An 18,824-nucleotide genomic window follows, 5' to 3' on the forward strand; every position below is an offset into this window, starting at 1 on the left:
AGGACTAGAACAATAGAACTTTGGAACTTATGTGAAAGAACTTTTGAACACTTGACTTTAATTTATTTTTTTTCCTTTAACTATTGTTGCAGGTTCAGGAGCAATGAGCTTAAGCCCAGATGTACCCCCAGCCCAGAGGTACGGCTCTTGAACATTCAGTATAAATACACAGCTCCTGGTCGAATAGCCCTGGTAACTAAGGCCAAGCAAATGAAACTTGTACTTTCCGTCGGTAAATCAAAAATCAAAGAATATTTTCATCATCATATTCATTATTCATCATAACCATAAAAAAACCATATATCATAACATAAATTTGGGTATTTCCCCCCATTTTTGGGGTAATTTCAAAGGGTCTGGGGGAATTTTTATAAGCTGAAATGGATGGGGGATTTTTTGGGGGGAAAAATTGTGGCGGATTTTAGGGGATCATCATTAATTAAATTTGCGAATGTAGATAGAACTGACTAGAAAAGGCTTTCGTACATTAATGAATAATATAGATATCTGGTTTTTTCAGTAAATACCTTTAAGGTATCCAAAAAAATGTACTTATCTAAATATTTTACAAAAATATAGGCCTTTAGTTTTGAAATATAGATAATTTTGTCCTACAGACCACCGTTGTGTGGTCATGTAAGTTTTAGAAATATGTACTTCCATATATCGGCTGTGGATTAAAGTCACGTTGGATGCAGAATATAGCCAAAATGGAAGGCTAAGAAATTTGGGAATTATTGAGTTAATAAAAGAACAAGTGGGATTCTGTGCCCCGTCGTTTTAATTCTACACATAATCAATGGCGTCCGATTTTGTAATCTTGTTTTTTAAATTTAATTTTAATTTTTATATAAGTGACATCACTGGTGACATCAGTTTTTATAAATCGTGAAGTAAAATTATTCTCATTGTTTAAGTATAAATAGTATAAAAAAATATAGTACAGTCTGTTCCAGTCTACAGTCTTTTCAAATTTATAAAAATTGTAATTATGCGACAAAATTTTAAGTTTGGGGGATTTGAGCTTAAATTTGGGGGAATTTCAGTTCCTAAGTGAGGGATTTAGAAAATTGCGTCTGGCAACTCTGCTTCGACTTCATGTGGCATCTGGTCTGGGCATCACTGAATTTGACATAACGTTAAATCAATGCGTCTGTCTATATCACATCTATATTATTTGATATAAGTAATTAAATCAAAGAATATATTTAATTTAAGTACTCTGATTTCGCTTTTGAGTCTAAAATGATTAAAATACGTAAAATCAATTGATTAAATGGAAGTAAAACAAGAACTTAGTGAGGAGACATGTAAAATAGAAACAGAGCATAATGACATGAATGATGCTCTTGTCGATGGTTTTAAATGTGAAATTAAGGAGGAATTCAATAGCCAAAGTATATGTGACACCTATAATTATGTAGACTTTAAGAAATTTCCGATAAATTCTGAGGTAGAACAGGATGATGATAAACTTAACCTATTTAAAGGGGACCAAAAAACTGAAAAAGGTAAGCAAATATTTCGGTGCTTATACCATCTTTCCTACTATCAAAGAATATAGACGCATACTACTATTATTAATATATTTCTTTTTCTGTCAATATATTGTCCTATTGATCTTACAGTTTAATTTAAATATGAACTTTTTACAAGGTATATAAGAGACAAACGTTGCGTGATGTTCAATAGTTCCTTAAAATAATGCACAAACGTCAAATTGGGCAAAATCATTGTATGTCAAACTAAGTGAACTCGAACTCAACTCAAATACTGTTTCGCACATTTTGTCCACATTCAAAGCCTCGTCCCTGTTTTAGTTGTGCAGTTTTCATTATAAAATATACAAGGAGATATTTCGCAGGTTTTGTAGTAAAAATTACCATTTGTACTACTAAGTTAATGTAACTTGATTTATGATTCTAAATTACTACTTTAAATTTGTAAAAATTTAAAGCGCAGAGAATTGGAAATTAATTGTTATAATTAAAATGATGGATTACAGCATAACTTAGCCATGAACTGGAAATGGGAATTCTCTCCTTTTACTTCTTTTTTTCTTAGTTTTTATATATTTTCAATAAATCTTTTCCATGGACATAATATTATTACTAAGTAATTTATATAATATAATATATTTAGTAATTAATTATATTATTTACTCTTATAATTTACTTTCAAAAATAAATATCAAAATTATTTACAATTGCCCAAGTATTTTAAATGAAATCCCAAGAGATTAGAACTTTTAACAAAAGGAAATTGTTATTGTGTGTTCCTTAAAATTAGAATAAATTATTTTACTATTTAGTAAAGTATGGATTGGATTCCATTTATTCAATTAATAAAGAGATTGGCGAAATTGAATGGATTGGTTTGGCAGTCTTTAATATGGACTACTTTTTCTTCTTTTTATGTAGTCATGTCTGTTTGTCTTTGTGCTTCCAGTAAGTTGTAGTTCCATTGATTTCATGGTTTTTCTGCTGATTGTCATGCTATTGGGGAACTGTCTTTTGTTGTCGTATAGTTAGTACTTAGTATTCTATTTGTTAACATTCTGCTTATATGAGCATTTAGCATTCCATTCTTCTCTTCTCTTTCTTACTCAGTCCTTGATATTCTCCACTTTGCATATCTGTCATATGTTTGTACTTCTAGCTCTGTCCCATAATGTCTTACCATCAATTTTTTTTAAGTGTCTTCATCTCTACTGTTGCTAAGATTCTTTTTGTTCTCTCTATATCAGATTGTGCCACATGTCATTATTGGTCTGAAAACTGTTTTTTTTTTAATTCTGTCTTTCATTTCTTTGCTGATATTTGTATTCATCCATATTGTTTCATTCAACCATCCTGTGGCTCTTGTTACTCTATTCTTTTGATCATCCACTTCTGTTTTAAGTTTTCTGTAGCTATAAAGTATGATGCGCATATGATGTTTAAACTCCATCACTTTTGTTCTATCTGTTCCTCCAGCTCAAATTTACATCTGTTGTAGATTTGCTGTTACAACCATGCATTGTGCCTTTTTTCGCGAAATTATATTAATTCTTTTGGCAGTTATATAAAGTTGGTGAAGCATACATTGTAAACTTTACTTTGAGAGATTAGTATTGCATTGTCTGCATAGCAAGTTGTTTTTCTACAATTTGGTATTCTCTTTAACATCCATAAACTACTTTGTGTAGAAGAGGGAGGGGGACTTTGCTTATTAGGATGGTATACAATAGGGAGGAGGGGGCATGAGTGTACATCTCACATCATGTGGTGTATTTCAATTTGTCGTTGTTGTCTCTATAAATATAATGTTGTGATACATTAATAAATGGGTCATGACTCGCAATTGCTATGTCAGCATGAGGAAAGGCCTTAACTGTAAATGATGCTTTATGACAAAGGGGAGGGTTGTCATTAAAAAGTCCAAATTTTTTATGACATAGTTTATGGATGTTTCATATATTATGCCAGTTTGTTGTATTCTAGTGATTTCTCTCGCACTTGCCTCATTATCAATAGAGCATAGGTGCATGATCTTCCTGATCTAATACCTTGTTATTCTTCTGTAATTGTTAAAATTTCATTCAGTTTATTTGTTATCACTGTGGTTGTTAATTTTAGTGTACTATTATTTTTTTATTTAGTTTTAATAGCTATTTGATCAGATCTGGTCTTCTGTATTGTAGGAGTTCATTCATTCAGGCCTCTCCTGATGTTTTTCTATCTATTAATTTTCTTAATGTTTTCTTTATCTCTCCCTCCTCAATGTGTATTCTTCAATTTTTCATCACTTCTGGTGTTGGCAGTTCATTATCATTACCTTAAGTAAATAATAATCATAATATACTGTATACTAAATATAGCCAGAGGAAAGGTTTAGCCTGGAGGTTTCGATATGCAAGATAGCCAAAACATTGGGGCAATGGGTGAAAATGATATTTACAATTATCTCGGAGTACAGCAAGCACGAAATATTGACTATAAACTAATGAAAACAGAACTAACTTCTGAGTTTGTGCATAAGACTGCTTCTGATAGTGAGATTTGATAGTTGAGTTTTTGATAATTTTGTGGAATAGACAAGCAGTATGTAAAAGTCTTCTCTTTTTCATGCTAAACTATTTAACATGTTTTAATTTGTGGGAAATAGGCTGGTGTCTTGTTACATCACAGATCAGACTAGGACACGAATTTTGAACCAGCTGAATTCTTCTTCTGTCATCTGAACTAATAAAGGCCAGATAAATCCAAGCTTTCACGCAGTATTCTTTTTACTTTGCTTATATATGGATCCATATAAATAGGGATCAAAAATAGTTTCTCCTTTTCCTTCTGAATGTGTCTCGTTTTATGAGAAGTTCATCTCTTTCCTTTGTCCCCTATAATCCCTTATAATCTAGATTTTTCAGTGTGTTTGTTAATCCTCAGTGAATTCCTCTATTAGAGTTTACCTTTGTTAGAACAGAGTCCACTACAATGTTGAATAGTAGGGGAGATAAAACATTTTCCATGTGTGTGTGTCAATCCGTTTAGCAAAGATATTAAGTCAGATGTTGCTGTGTAGGACTTGACTTTCTTTCTCATTGTAGATTTCTTTGATGAGTTTTTTTGGTATTCTTACTTCCTGTAGTGCTTTTCATACGACCATATATGTGGTGTATGACCTATTACTTGTAATTATTCATAAAATAAAATGTTTCCCTTAACGGTTGTGTCTTGTTTTATTCTGAACCATATACTCAGATCATGTTAGGTCTTCTTTTTCCATTTGTATTTGTTGTTATAATCCTTTCTGATAAATACTGACACTCTGATGTGATTTTGGTATCTTTGGTGTATTAGTAAGGCTAAACCTTCATTGACCCTGTTTTCTTTTGCTGCCTGGCGGTAGATTACCTAATTTTGATTGTCATTTTACTTTTTTTTGTATCCTAGAAAGAGAGAGCGCATATATATTTGTTTCTCTTTCAGCACTAGGTTATATGTTGGTCTCTTGTGTTGAACCATCTAATGTTCCATGTGGTAATTATCTAGGTTTTAGAAATTTTTCTCTCGTTCCTATTTCTTGGGGTCGTCTTCACACTATCAATCCGGTTCGGAGGCTTTACATTGTCTCTTTGAACAATATACATTTTTACAATTCGTAGGTTGCTAATCTTGCACATCATTCTCTGCATTTTATCCGGGCTTGTCAACGGCTGTGGTAAGCCAGAAACATAGACGCCTAAAACATATTTATTATATTTATTATTTGCTGGGATTTTGTTGCATGTTACTTTATTATACTTTACTATATTTCCTTTGTAGTAAAATATTTATAGTTAGTTTATCTTTTAGGTTGTATTCTGAAGGAGATCGGAATAAAAAATGTGGAGAGGGAAAGGGAAGGAAGGGACGAAGTAAAAACAATAGATAAAAATATAAAACTTCAGACTGGACAGGGACCTTACAAATGTGAAATTTGTTTGAAGCAGTTTTCTCGAACAAATACTTTAAAAAAACATTTGATGATACACACTGAAGAAAAAGCTTACAAGTGTGAAATTTGTTTAAAACAGTTTACAAAAGCGTTTGAATTCAAAAGACATTTAAAAAGAGTGCACAGTAGCGAAAAACCTTACAAGTGCATTACTTGTTTCAAACAGTTTACATATGCTTGTAATTTGAAATCACATTTGAGAATACACACTGGAGAAAAACCGTATCAGTGTAGAATTTGTTTTAATCGGTTTGCTATTAAAGAATCTTTAAGTCAACACATGAGAGTTCACCCTGGAGAAAAACCATACAAGTGTGAAATTTGTTTTAAGCAGTTTACACAAGCAGGTAATTTGAAAACGCATTTGATAGTTCACACTGGAATGAAACCGTACAAGTGTGAAACTTGTTTTAAGCCCTTCGCTCTTAAACTATTTTTAACTCACCACATGAGAGTTCACTCTGTAGAAAAACCATACAAGTGTGAAATTTGTTTTAAGCAGTTTACACAAGCAGGTAATTTGAAAACGCATTTGATAGTTCACACTGGAATGAAACCGTACAAGTGTGAAACTTGTTTTAAGCCCTTCGCTCTTAAACTATTTTTAACTCACCACATGAGAGTTCACTCTGTAGAAAAACCTTAGAAGTGTGAAATTTGTTTAAAGCAATTTACTATAATAAGTTATTTAAAGAAACATTTGAGCGTGCACGCCAGAGAAAAAGCTTACAACAAGATTTGTTTTAGCCAATTTTCTCAAAAGAACAATTTGGCATATCATTTGCAAACACACACTGGAGAAAAACCGTACAAGTGTGAAATTTTTTTTAAACAGTTTACAGCAGCATGTAATTTGACACATTTGAACACATTTAAGAGTCCACACTAGAGAAAAACCATATAAGTGTGGAACTTGTTTTAATCAGTTCGCTCTTAAAGAATCCTGAAATCAACACATGAGAGTTCACACTGGAGAAAAACCATACAAGTGTGAAATTTGTTTTAAACAGTATACACAAGCATATAATTTAAAAACACATTTGAGAGTTCACACTGGAGAAAAACTATTTAAATGTGAAATTTGTTTGAAGCAGTTCACAATTAAAAAATTTTTAACTCGACACATGAAAGTTCACACTGTATAAATACCTTACAAGTGTGAAATTTACTATAAGTTATTTGAAGAAAAATTTGAGCGTGCACGCCAGAGAAGAACCTTACAAGAGCAAGATTTGTTTTAGTCCATTTTCTTAAAAGAACAGTTTGGCAGATCATTTGCAAACACGCACTGGAGAAAAGCTGTACAGGGTGTTCCAAATTGGTATGTTTTACAGGGTATACCAAAAACTAGAGGAGATAGAAAAAAAGTAGTTAAGAAGTCATGACTTCTTTTTTCGTTAAAGTAACGATTACCTAATCAAATCATCAATCGCTCCCAACATTAGCGACATACAGAGTGATTATTGAAAAATGTCGAAAACGACAGGGTTATAAGAAAAATTTTAAAAAACTTTTGATGGATATATTATGGAAGCGTTCAGTGGCGTACGAAAATTTTTTTAGAGACTCTCACTAAGGAAATATAATACTAACTTATGTTTTTTTGTATGGGGCACCCTATATATTTTAACATTTTTTGTTTGCATTATTTTACCTGATAAGAGATATTGTATATCTGTTTTCAATCGTTGGAGCTACTCTGCAAATAAATTCTTTATTTGACATCACGTTCTAAACACTTATAGAAACAAAAAATTAATTTTACGAAAATATTAAGATTATAATAAACATAAAAACAACAATAATACACAAAGGAACAACTAGTATTCATTTTACAAAAATTTAAATTTAAAAATGCCCCGTTTGAGTAAATGCATTGGCTTTATTTTTCTAAATGCTTCATGCTGCTTTGAAATTATTCTTCCTTAGTATTAAAGCCAGTTTTATAAATACTGTTTTTTTAAAATCGCCAGATAAAAAAATTAGGAGGATTTAGTTCTGGTGAACAAGAACCATAAGTTCCAATCCACCGATTATGAAATTTTTCATTTAAATTATTTCCAAGGAATTCGGCATTATGGGTAGCTGCTCCATCTTGTTAAAACAAAAAAATGTATTCTTCTCGACCAAATATGTATATGACCTATATATCCGACAGAAGTTAGTTTATCATCAAATACAAGATAAACTAATTATTATGCTTAACAAAACAATGTTAAAACCGAATTTCTCTTACTTCCTGATCCCCTGAACTAAGTTAAGATTTGAGTCGTTCCAATATAGTTCATTGTGTCAGTTAAATATTCTTGCACTGGATATGCGAGCTTCATAGCTAAATATTACCTTCACTATTACCTATTACCTTTTAGTATAACCTACTCTACGAAATGAATATTTTTACAAGATGTAACAATATGTTATTTTAGATAAAAAAAAAACGCAATTTACGGAAATCTAAACGTCCAAATAAACTTATTTTAAAGTAAAATTGTGGCTTATTCCCAATAAAACTTGTAAATTTTAATAAGATGTCATAAGAAAATAGCTTCAAAACAATAATAAAAGAAAAAGACAATAATATATCGGATTTAAAAATTATAAATACAAACTAAAAATGTAATAAAATACAGTGTGTAATACAGTGTGTGTAATAATTTCGTGACAATTTTATTTATAAAATATGGAAACGATACTTAAAAAATAATAATTTACGTTGAACCAACAATTAGGAGTAATGAAATGCGCTAGGCTTTCACGGCCATCGTCTAACTTGTTAAACTGTTTGTTCGGGCTGTTAGGCCGTTGTCTTCTGAGATTAGTTCTCGACGTTTGGCCAACACTAGGGGTTGGCATATTCTGGAGATGTTACTGGTTCGCTTGTAAGCTGAAGCGGAAGCATCTCCAGAAGATGTCAACCCCTACTGTTGGTGAAACGTCGAGAACTAATCTCAGAAGACAACGGCCTAACAGCCCGAACAAACTGTTTAACAAATGATGTAGGAGTATTTACTTTACTTTCTAGCTAGGTAGGTACTGATTTTATTTTTGCTAAATAAAACTGCCAAGGAATTAATATCCTCATAATAAAATGTTAAAATGCATTAAAATTACTGTTGCGAGTGTTTTATTTTTAAGTGATATTAATAACATAATGTCAACTATAAACATATTATCTGCATAGTAGCTTCAAAAACTGAAAATAGATATATAATATGTCATATCAGGTGAATAATAATTAAAAATGTAAACAAAAAATGTCAAAGTGTATAGGGTTTTCCATAAAAAAAAACATAAGTTGGTATTATACTTCTTTAGTCCCTCTAACAAAATTTTCGTACGCCACTGAACGCTTTCACAACATTTCTATCAAAAGTTCTTCTAAAATTTTTCTTAATAAAGAAGATTTTTAACCCTGTTGTTTTCGACATTTTTCAATAATCGCCCTGTATCTCGCTACTGTGAGGAGCTATTGATGATTTCATTGGGCAATCATTACTTTAACGAAAAAAGAAATCATGACATCATAACTACTTTTTTTCTATCTCCTCTAGTTTTCAGTATACCCTGCAAAACATACCACTTTGGGACACCTGTCCAAATATGCAACTTGTTTTAAACAGTTAGAGCATCGTTTACATTGAGCAGACATTTGACAGTTCACACAGGAGAAATGCCATACAAGTGTGAAATTTGTTTAACAGTTTACTCAAGCCGGTACTTAAACACATTTTAGAACAAACACTAGGAAACAACCTTAGATGAGAGCAACATAATATATTAATGTATTATACCTACACAATGAAGTATGAAATTTGTTTGAAGCACATTACTCGAGCCGTTACTTTGAAAACACATTTCAGAACACACACTAGAGAAAAATCTTACAAGTGCATTACTTGCTTCAAGCAGTTTACAGATGCTTCTAATTTGTTTTAATACAAGTGAGAAATTTGTGTTAAGACATATTCTCAGCAAGGTCATTTGAAAAAACAAAAAATTTCATTGTTTTCATTTCCAGTTACACACTGGAAAAAAAACCTAGTAATTTATTTTGGATAGTTTAGCCAAGGAGATAATTTGAAAACACATTCGAGAGGGCACACCAGTGTTAGCAACTATGGAGAGTTGGATTATTTTGCCAGGAAAATATAATAGATGAGAAAAATAATCGTCGAATTCAATTTTATCGCATTACATAATATTTAATGATTAGTAATTGTTTTTATGAAACTGTTGAATTGTAAGTTCAATTTAAAATCAATAAATTATTGAAAATATGATTATAGACTCGTGATTGGTTTATTGGTTTAGATAAAAGTTTCAAATATACAATAATTAATGTATTTGAGTTTTTACCGATACACAAGTAATACAAACACAAAATATTAAGTATATAGTTCAAAATCGAAGTTTTATGCATATATACAGGGTGGTCCTTAAGTAATTGTACAAAAAGAAACAGTAGATTATAAACTTTAAAATATTACGATTTAAGCCAAATTGCTTTAATAAAATGTTGATATTAAGAAAGATACAGGGTGTTAAAGCGTAAATTTAAAATTTTATTTTTCGCTATAACTTTCATGTTTGTAAACATTTATGTATAAACATTTACCACTGGGTTTTTTAAGTTACCTGTATTTGTGATAAAAAATATTAAAGATACAATATTTTAACAAAAAAAATCGGTTGCCTGTAAAGTCGGTTTTACGGGCGAAGATTTTACGTGACAACGTCTTTTTCTCGGTAGAATATTTATTGATATGAGTATTATTAAATTGCACAATAGGAACAAGGAATTGAATGAAAATAAGAATTGCACAAATTTTAACTATAGAAATATATTTTGTTTACTAAAACATTGTACATGTAAACTTAAACTTAACTAATTTCTATTTGAGTGATTTTGTTGAGGATAGGACGATGATAGGAGAAATATGAAATGAAAGGAAGTGTTTCTGCTGTAATGTGTCTTGAACGCCAAGAACGCTCGAGAAAGACAGAGACACAAGCACGCACCGATTCAACGCGCCTAATTCTCTAGTGCTGCGCGCGCAGCGGACCGATCATGTTTGAGTGGGAGAGAGACGCAAAGCATTCGCCGGGCCTCTCTCTCGTTCGGTGACTCATCGTAACAGACGTGAGCGGGCGTTACACTTTTTCATGAATGACTCCGAGCCACAACCTAATTTAAGACGTTGTCACGTCAAAAAAGGTATACTTTTTAATAACTTCAAAACTCAACAGTTTTTGAGATAATCGCATTTTACAAATCAGCTGCATAATTCTAATTTAAGGCAATTACTCCAGGCAACCAAGGAAAAATAGACAAAATCATTAATAATTCTGAACTTTGGTATAAAATACTTTTAACTAAAGTTAATAGTTAACGAAATATTTAATAAAATAAATATATTAGCAAGATAATTAATAATAGGATTTGACAAAATAACAGAATAATAGGATTTTACAACAAACATTTTACGTTTTATGTTAAATTAAAGTCATAATCAAAACATTTTGTTTACAAACCAAATTAAGAAATAGTTAAACTAAATAACAACTTTTTGTTAAAGTAAGTGTTCGATATGTCCACCATTTTCTTTAATTCATTTGTCAATATATTCCATAAAAGATCGTCTCATATTAAATAGCATCATTGGTTCTAAAGAAACTGCTGCAGTATTTATTTCTTCCCATAGTTGGTTGCGAATGTTTATGGGATTCTTATAAACACGTTGATTTAATGCCCCATACACCAAAATCAAGCGGATTAATTTCTGGGCTACGTGGTGGCTATAATGTATAATGGATGAATATATTCTTTTGGCTACATATCCAAACCTTATGGTATATTGTGGAACTTCATCTTATTTTTCGCACAGGTTAAATAATGTATTAAACTGTGATATATCTCGTTCATTGGTTACTTATATAGACACGGAATAACCTATCGATGACATTACTTGTTTATATGATTACGTTACAGCTTACGAGTAACTATAAATTACATCTTGAACAAATGGACTATTATAATTTACTAACGAACTAATATTATGCTGAACTAAATTGCCTGTGTGTTTACTGTGTAATGAATAATAAGTATTATTTTGGGGTTTTTTATGAATTAAATAATTATATTAATATCTTACCACATTGCCAAGGAATATGACTACCACGACCAATTCAAAGTTCATAAAAAAATGTATTTAAGTATGTCTCACTGCCTTCTCTCTAGAATGTGGAGGTATACCATCTTGCATAAACCACATATTTTGGGTTTCCAGTATTTTACAATAGAAAAAAAGTAATACAACGCCAGTATAGAAACTTAAGAAGCGATAGAAAAGGGAAATTGTAAACATAATGACGGCCAACGTCTGAATACGGACACGGTACCTAAAGAAGATGAAGAATCTTTTCTCCAATAAGACATTTAGCAGTCTTAACAAAGCATTTTGTGATGTAACATTATCATCTTTAAGTTGTTTTAATAAGAATAAACTATGAATTATGCTTATCTACAGATATTCAGTGCTATTTTGAGGTTACTAACAAGTATACCTTTTCTTTGTAAAAATAATGCATCTTTAATATTCTTTAACACGAATAAAGCTAACTTAAAGAGCAAAAAAGTTAAGCGCAAATTTATGCCACACATGTGACATATGTGGCGCCCTCTATTAGTTACATTAAAATGTGTATACAATTATAATTTATCATACTTAAAAGCATTTAATTGTAAATTTTTGTTTAAAAATATTTACAAACGTAAAAGTTACAGCGAAAAATAAAATTTTTAATTTCCACTTTAACACCCTGTATCTTTCTTAATATCAACATTTTATTAAAGCAAGTTGGCTTAAATCGTAATATTTTAAAGTGCAGAATCTATGGTTTCTGTTTGTACAATTACTTAAGGACCACCCTGTATATATATATATATATATATATATATATATATATATATATATTTATATATATATATATATATATATATATATATATATATATACATACAATATGTATATACCGGAGAAAAGCATTATACGTGTTAAATTTTTGATTTTTTGAAGCATTTTGCTCAGAAAGCTCATTTGAAAACACATTATGTATGTAAAACATCTTTAATAGATACTAAAGATACTTTAATTAAAGGTTTCACCCTGATACAGCACGCAATTTTTTGAAGCAAAGCTTCTATACTGACGTTATCTTACTTTTTTTTTTTTCTACAGTAAAATGCTGAGGCGACCGTTATGGAACTAGCGCAACAAGACGACGTTGTCACGGGTAGCATCATAGAATAGCTGTTCTTGCCATCCATGCATGAAACTGCATGAAAAATAACTAACAAAATAAAGGCATTAAATGAGAAATAAAAAATTAAAAGAATATCTGTCAATAAAAGCTACGTAACGATTGTTAAAATGTGAAAGTCATAAATAACAATATTCTCGCCTAACTTAGTATCGCCCTAAAATTAAATAATGTATCTAAGTTCAATAAACTCCTCTTTCGAGTCTGTTAATCTGGTAATCTTTGGGTAATGAAATTAATGCGATCGAGGTGTCAACAGCGACTTTACCATTTCCAACATCTAACAACTGCTATACTCCATTCGCTTAGCTCGGGCATATTTTGACAGATTCATTGTCGGAAACCTACAACACAACAATTCCTATTTCTCAGTATTAATAGCTCAAGTATCCTACTATTGCAGACTTCTTTCTTTAAAAAAAGAAGAATTATTCTAAATAGTGGAAGTGTATACTAAACTCATCAATTTTTGGGTAGTATATATTTAAAAAATATATTTTAATTGTTATAATTTAACATAACTATTTATTATATGGTGCAGATAAATAAATATTGATTGTCGGTAATTCGCAAAGTTCTATTTCATTTACTATTTAGTTTGTTTACTATTAATATTGGCTATGAGTACGTGTGCTTGGTTGTATAGTAATTTCCAGCCACTTTTAGTCTGTCAAAAAGTAACTAACTTCGCAAAAAAATAATTACTAAATTCACTAGACAGTTCGGACTGGGAATAGCGAACCGAGTATAACATCGTCCGCAGCAGTTAATTAGGGAATAATTATTAAATAAGAAACATGTTTAATGGTAATTTCAAGGCAAAATTTGCAATTCGTGCGCCTTCCAATAAAAATGCAGATATTCCACATTAAGCCAATGCTAGAGCTACTGCGATCTGATCCTTGCAAATAACAATACAATTAGTAATGTTTTTCTATTTATTCCCAGCATCAAGTAGTTCCATTATATTCAATGTTCGCAGCTTCTTTCAAAGTATCGTACGTAATCCTTTGTTGTTGATTCAATTGTAGAAAATTTGTGTGAACTATTTCGACAAATTAACATCAAATATTAATGATGCGTCATAAATTTTCTTTGAAAGATATATTAAGCTACATAAAAGAACAGTGTCTTGATAATAAACTAAAATAAAAAAAAAATAAAAGACAGACCAAATGACAGACTAAACAATTGAATTAGCATACTGCGGGTCTGTTAATATTTTTTAAATCTAAGTTTTAATTTTATTATATTTAATTTTATTCTACTTTGTTTCATTTTATTTTAATTTGATTCTATTATTTTTTATCGTATTCTATTCTATTTTACTGTATTTTATTTTAATTTTATTTTATTGTAATTTAATTTACAGAGTTATTGAAACCGTAAGATGACAGCCGTCTTTAGTACAAAATAAAGAAAGTTATTGCTGGCATCAGAATATAGACACGGGAATAGAGATGGAACAGGCCAATCAACACTCGGTTCGGCGAGGAACTTTTAGCGACTAATCAGTACTCAGTCACAGGAAAGAATATTTCTGTCTCAGATCAATACTCCAAGACCTTGTACGGAACTGTCACTAGATCAACACTCTAGCAAAAGCGGTTGGCCTTCAGTCAATACCCTAGGGCCAGTGGAGTTGTTATCAGATCAATACTCTCATGGAACTCCGGACGGGTGGCCTCCAGTCAATACCCAGAGGACCACTGGAGTTCCCACTAGATCACTACTATAGCGGAACTCGACTCTCTCTTGTGGCGTACGCTGTTTCGTAGGCCTTAAATCTCCTCTAGCGCACATCGGTGGGATGCGCTGACGGGACGGAGGCGATACACATCGTTACAATATATGCGTCTATATTCTTTGCTAACATGTTAAAGAAATCTTTTATTTTGACAAATGATATTACATCTTTTTGTATAAAATAAAAATGCCTATAAATACCTATAAGATCCCATTTTTTATTTATATAAGTAATCGTAGATTAAAATTTAAAATAAGATCATTGAAAAAAGTAAAACGTTGAATTTAATTAAATTGTTATTTAAGGAATACTATAATCCATAATACTCATCTTATAATATCGAAGAACCATTTGATATGACTGACCGAAAATAGTTTGTCCTTTTCGTTCTAAATGTGTCCCATTTTTTATTAGGTTATCTTTTTCCGCTGATCATTCTCTATATTTCTCTCTAATTTTCTGGTTGTTGATGACAATAGGTTGGTTTTTTCTGATAGAAAAATGGCATTGTTTTGGTTTTGATAATTTACCAATCTTCTTTGTTTCTTCTTGTAATCTTTTTACTTTAAGTTTCATATCCTGTTTTGTATGTGCTAAGAGACATTATTGGCATAATCTAGATCTTCCAATCTGTTTATTAATCTCTAGTGTTAAATTCGTCTATTAGAGTTTACTCTTTGTTAAAACGGAGTCCAATGCAATGTTGAATAGCAGGGGAGATAAAACACCGCAATATATTACTCAATTTAGCATATCAATTGGGTCAGGCGTTATGCTGTTGTGTAGGACTTGGCTTTCTGTATCACTGTAGAGTTCTTTGATGATTATTATTTTTTGAGGTATTCTTACTGCTTGTTGTGCTTTTCATATGTGTGAGTTTCTGGTCGTAATTCTTAATAAAATCTTTCCCTTAGTGGTTGGGGCTTGTTATTTTCTGGGATGTATCCTTCGGTGATGTTCAGGTCTTCCTTATCCATTCTTATTTTTGTTATAATCCTTTCTGATACATACTGATCCTGTTGTGGTTTTGATATTTTTGACTACTTTTTCTTTGACCCTGTATATATATATATATATATATATATATATATATATATATATATATATATATATATATATATATATATATATATATATATATATATTAAATATTTGTTTCCCCTTCCGCACTTGGTTATTTCTTTGCTCTCGTGTTGAGCGATCTAATGTTCCATGCGGTAATTCTCATCTAGGTTTTAGATATTTTTCTCTTTTCCATATTTCTTGTTGTGGTCATCTTCACATTATCAGTCCATGGGGAATGGCTGTGGTAATCACAGAGCTACTCGATCCACCCTGCAATTACCCCAGACAGTGTTTACTAAGGACTGCCAAAGGCTCCTTTAAAATAAGGTCCCACCTTACAAATCTACAAGACAGAAACATAGACGAGTAAAATTATTTATTTTATTGGCTAGAATTTTGTTGCATATATTTTCTTCCTAGCAAAATGTTTATAGTTATTTTGTCTTTTAGGTTGTATGCAGGAGGAGAACAAAATAAAAATTATGGAAACATCTTTTGAACATTCATCACATAAAGGACACTATTTGGGGAAAACGAAAGGAAACGACGAAGTAAAAACAATAGATGAATATATAAATGTTCAAACTGGACCGGGACCTTACAAATGTGAAATTTGTTTAAAGCAGTTTTCTCGAACAAGTAATTTAAAACAACATTTGATGATACACACTGGAGAAAGATCTTACAAGTGTGAAATTTGTTTTAAACAGTTTAGAGAAGCGTTTAGATTAAAAAGACATTTGAGAGTGCACACCAGAGAAAAGTGTGACATTTCTTTTAAGCAGTTTATACATAAAACATCTTTGGATGAACATACAAAAGTTCACACTGGAGAAAAACCGTACCGATGTGAAACTAGTTCTAAGCAGTTCGGTCTTAAAGAATCTTTAAATCAACACACGAGAATTCACACTGGAGAAAACCCATACAAGTGTGAATTTTGTTTTAAACAGTTTACAAAAGCATGTAATTTGAAAACACATTTGAGAGTGCACACTGGAGAAAAACCGTACAAGTGTGAAACTTGTTTTAAACAGTTTAGTGAAGAAGGTAGTTTGAAAATACATTATTTGAGAGTGCATAAGGCAGAAAAACCTTACAAGTGTGAAATTTGTTTAAGGCAATTTACTACAACAAGTTATTTGAATAGACATTTAAACGTGCACACCAAAGAAATACCTTACAAGTGCGAGATTTGTTTTAGACAATTTTCTCAAAAAGACAGTTTGAAATATCATTTGCAAACACACACTGGAGAAAAACCGTACAAGTGTGAAACTTGTTTTAAAGAGTTTAGAGCATCGTTTACATTAAAAAGACATTTGAGAGTGCATACTGGAGAAAAACCATTTAAGTGTGAAATTTGTTTTAAGCAATTCGCTTTTAAAGAGTCTTTAAAGAATCAACACATGAAAGTTCACACTGGAGAAAAACCATTTAAGTGTGAAATTTGTTTAAAACAGTTCGGTTTTAAAGAATCTTTAAAAGAACACATGAGAGTTCACACTGGAGAAAAACCATACAAGTGTGAAATTTGTTTTAAACAGTTTACAACAGCATGTACTGTGAAAAATCATTTGAGAGTCCACACTGGAGAAAAACCATACAAGTGTGAAATTTGTTTTAAGCAGTTCGCTTTTCAAGCATCTTTCAATGAACACGTGAGAGTCCACACTGGAGAAAAACCATACGAGTGTGAAATTTGTTTTAAACAGTTTACACAAGCGTATAATTTAAAAGCACATTTGAGAGTTCACTCTGGGGAAAAACCATTCAAGTGTGAAATTTGTTTTAAACAGTTTACAACAGCATGTAATGTGAAAAAACATTTGAGTGTCCACATTGGAGAAAAACCATAAACTGTTAAATTTGTTTTAAGCAGTTCACTTTTAAAGAAGCTGTAAAAGAAGTGCATTTCAAGCATCTTTCAATGAACACTGGAGAAAAATGATAGTGTGAACAGGGTACCTTTCTGTATGCATGGAAGGGTGGATAGTTCTTCTTCTTGCAGTACCGTCTACTATCGGAGGTTGGCTACCATCACAGCAATCTTCACTTTGTTGGCTGCAGCTCTGAACAACCGTATTGAACTGCACCCATACCACTCCCTTAAATTTCGCAACCAGGAAATCCTCCTACGTCCCACATTTCTCTTTCCCGAGATTTTTCCTTGGATTATGAGTCTAAGCAGAGAGTACTTTTCTCCTCTCATTATGTGGCCCAGATATTCCAGTTTTTTTGTTTGTATGGTTTTTTATGACTTCGCATTCCTTCCCCATCTTCAGCAGAACATCTTGATTTGTTACTCTTTCTGTCCATGGTATTTTCCACATTCTCCTGTAACACCACATCTCGAATGCCTCAATGTTTTTGATGTTTATCTTTTTCAGTGTCCAGGCTTCCATGCCGTACAGCAGAACGGAGAAAACATAGCACCTTAACATTCTCGTTCTTAAGTTTATATTTATGTCCCGGCTGCATAGGAACTTTTTCATTTTGACAAACGATTGTCTCGCTATCTCTATTCGCCTCTTGATTTCTCTTGTCTGGTCATTAGTAACAGTGAAGCAAACCCCTAAATATTTGTAGGACGTAACTCTTTCAACTGGCTGATTATTTATGGTTAAATTCACATTGGTGTATAGCTTCTTTGTTACAATCATGAATTTAGTCTTTTTGATGTTCAGTTTTAGACCATATTTTTTAGTATGGGTGTTTATGTTTTCCATCAAAAACTGTAAATTTGCTAGGTTATCTGTTACTATTAGCGTGTCATCAGCGTATCGTGTATTGTTAATTAACTCTCCGTTAATGTTCATACCAATGTTTTGCTCTAGGAGCGCTTCCTCACATATTGTTTCGCTATATATATTGAATAATAGTGGAGAAAGCACACAACCCTGACGCACACCTCGACGAATCTCAATTTCTTCGGTTAACTCATTATCAAATTTGATTTTTGCTGATACAGCTTTTGGTGTCTGACTTTATCGAAGGCCTTCTCAAAATCTATGAAACCTACGTAGAGGTCTTAGTGGATAGTTGAAAACTTGAAATTCTATATTATGTAAAGTTTTTCGCTGAATACGAATATGTAGGTCCCCCATTTTAACAAGTGGTACCAATTTTTATAAGTAAATTTTTAAATTTGAATATTTTAATTTACAGCTAAAGTTAAAGCCACGTACGAAGACGCTTTGCCAATTAATGCTGATAA

General features: G+C 31.5%; 1 protein-coding gene across 3 annotated transcripts; it reads left to right on the forward strand.

Moving 5' to 3' along the window:
- The first annotated feature begins 1,115 nt into the window (after window positions 1-1,115).
- LOC140432533 (uncharacterized) lies at window positions 1,116-18,767 on the forward strand. 3 transcript variants are annotated; one of them, XM_072520487.1, is made up of 3 exons: window positions 1,116-1,511; window positions 5,334-5,990; window positions 14,168-14,737. In XM_072520487.1, exons 1-3 carry the CDS (start codon window positions 1,277-1,279, stop codon window positions 14,182-14,184), a joined length of 909 nt encoding a protein of 302 aa, XP_072376588.1. In that variant the 5' UTR covers window positions 1,116-1,276; the 3' UTR covers window positions 14,185-14,737. The 3 variants fall into 3 exon arrangements, with proteins under 3 accessions (XP_072376588.1, XP_072376586.1, XP_072376587.1); XM_072520485.1 differs by lacking the exons at window positions 5,334-5,990; window positions 14,168-14,737 and adding an exon at window positions 16,058-18,767; XM_072520486.1 differs by lacking the exon at window positions 14,168-14,737 and having other exon boundaries at window positions 5,334-9,498.
- Window positions 18,768-18,824: the final 57 nt, after the last annotated feature.

This window comes from Diabrotica undecimpunctata, chromosome 1 (assembly GCF_040954645.1).
Source record: "Diabrotica undecimpunctata isolate CICGRU chromosome 1, icDiaUnde3, whole genome shotgun sequence".
Taxonomy (NCBI): domain Eukaryota; kingdom Metazoa; phylum Arthropoda; class Insecta; order Coleoptera; family Chrysomelidae; genus Diabrotica; species Diabrotica undecimpunctata.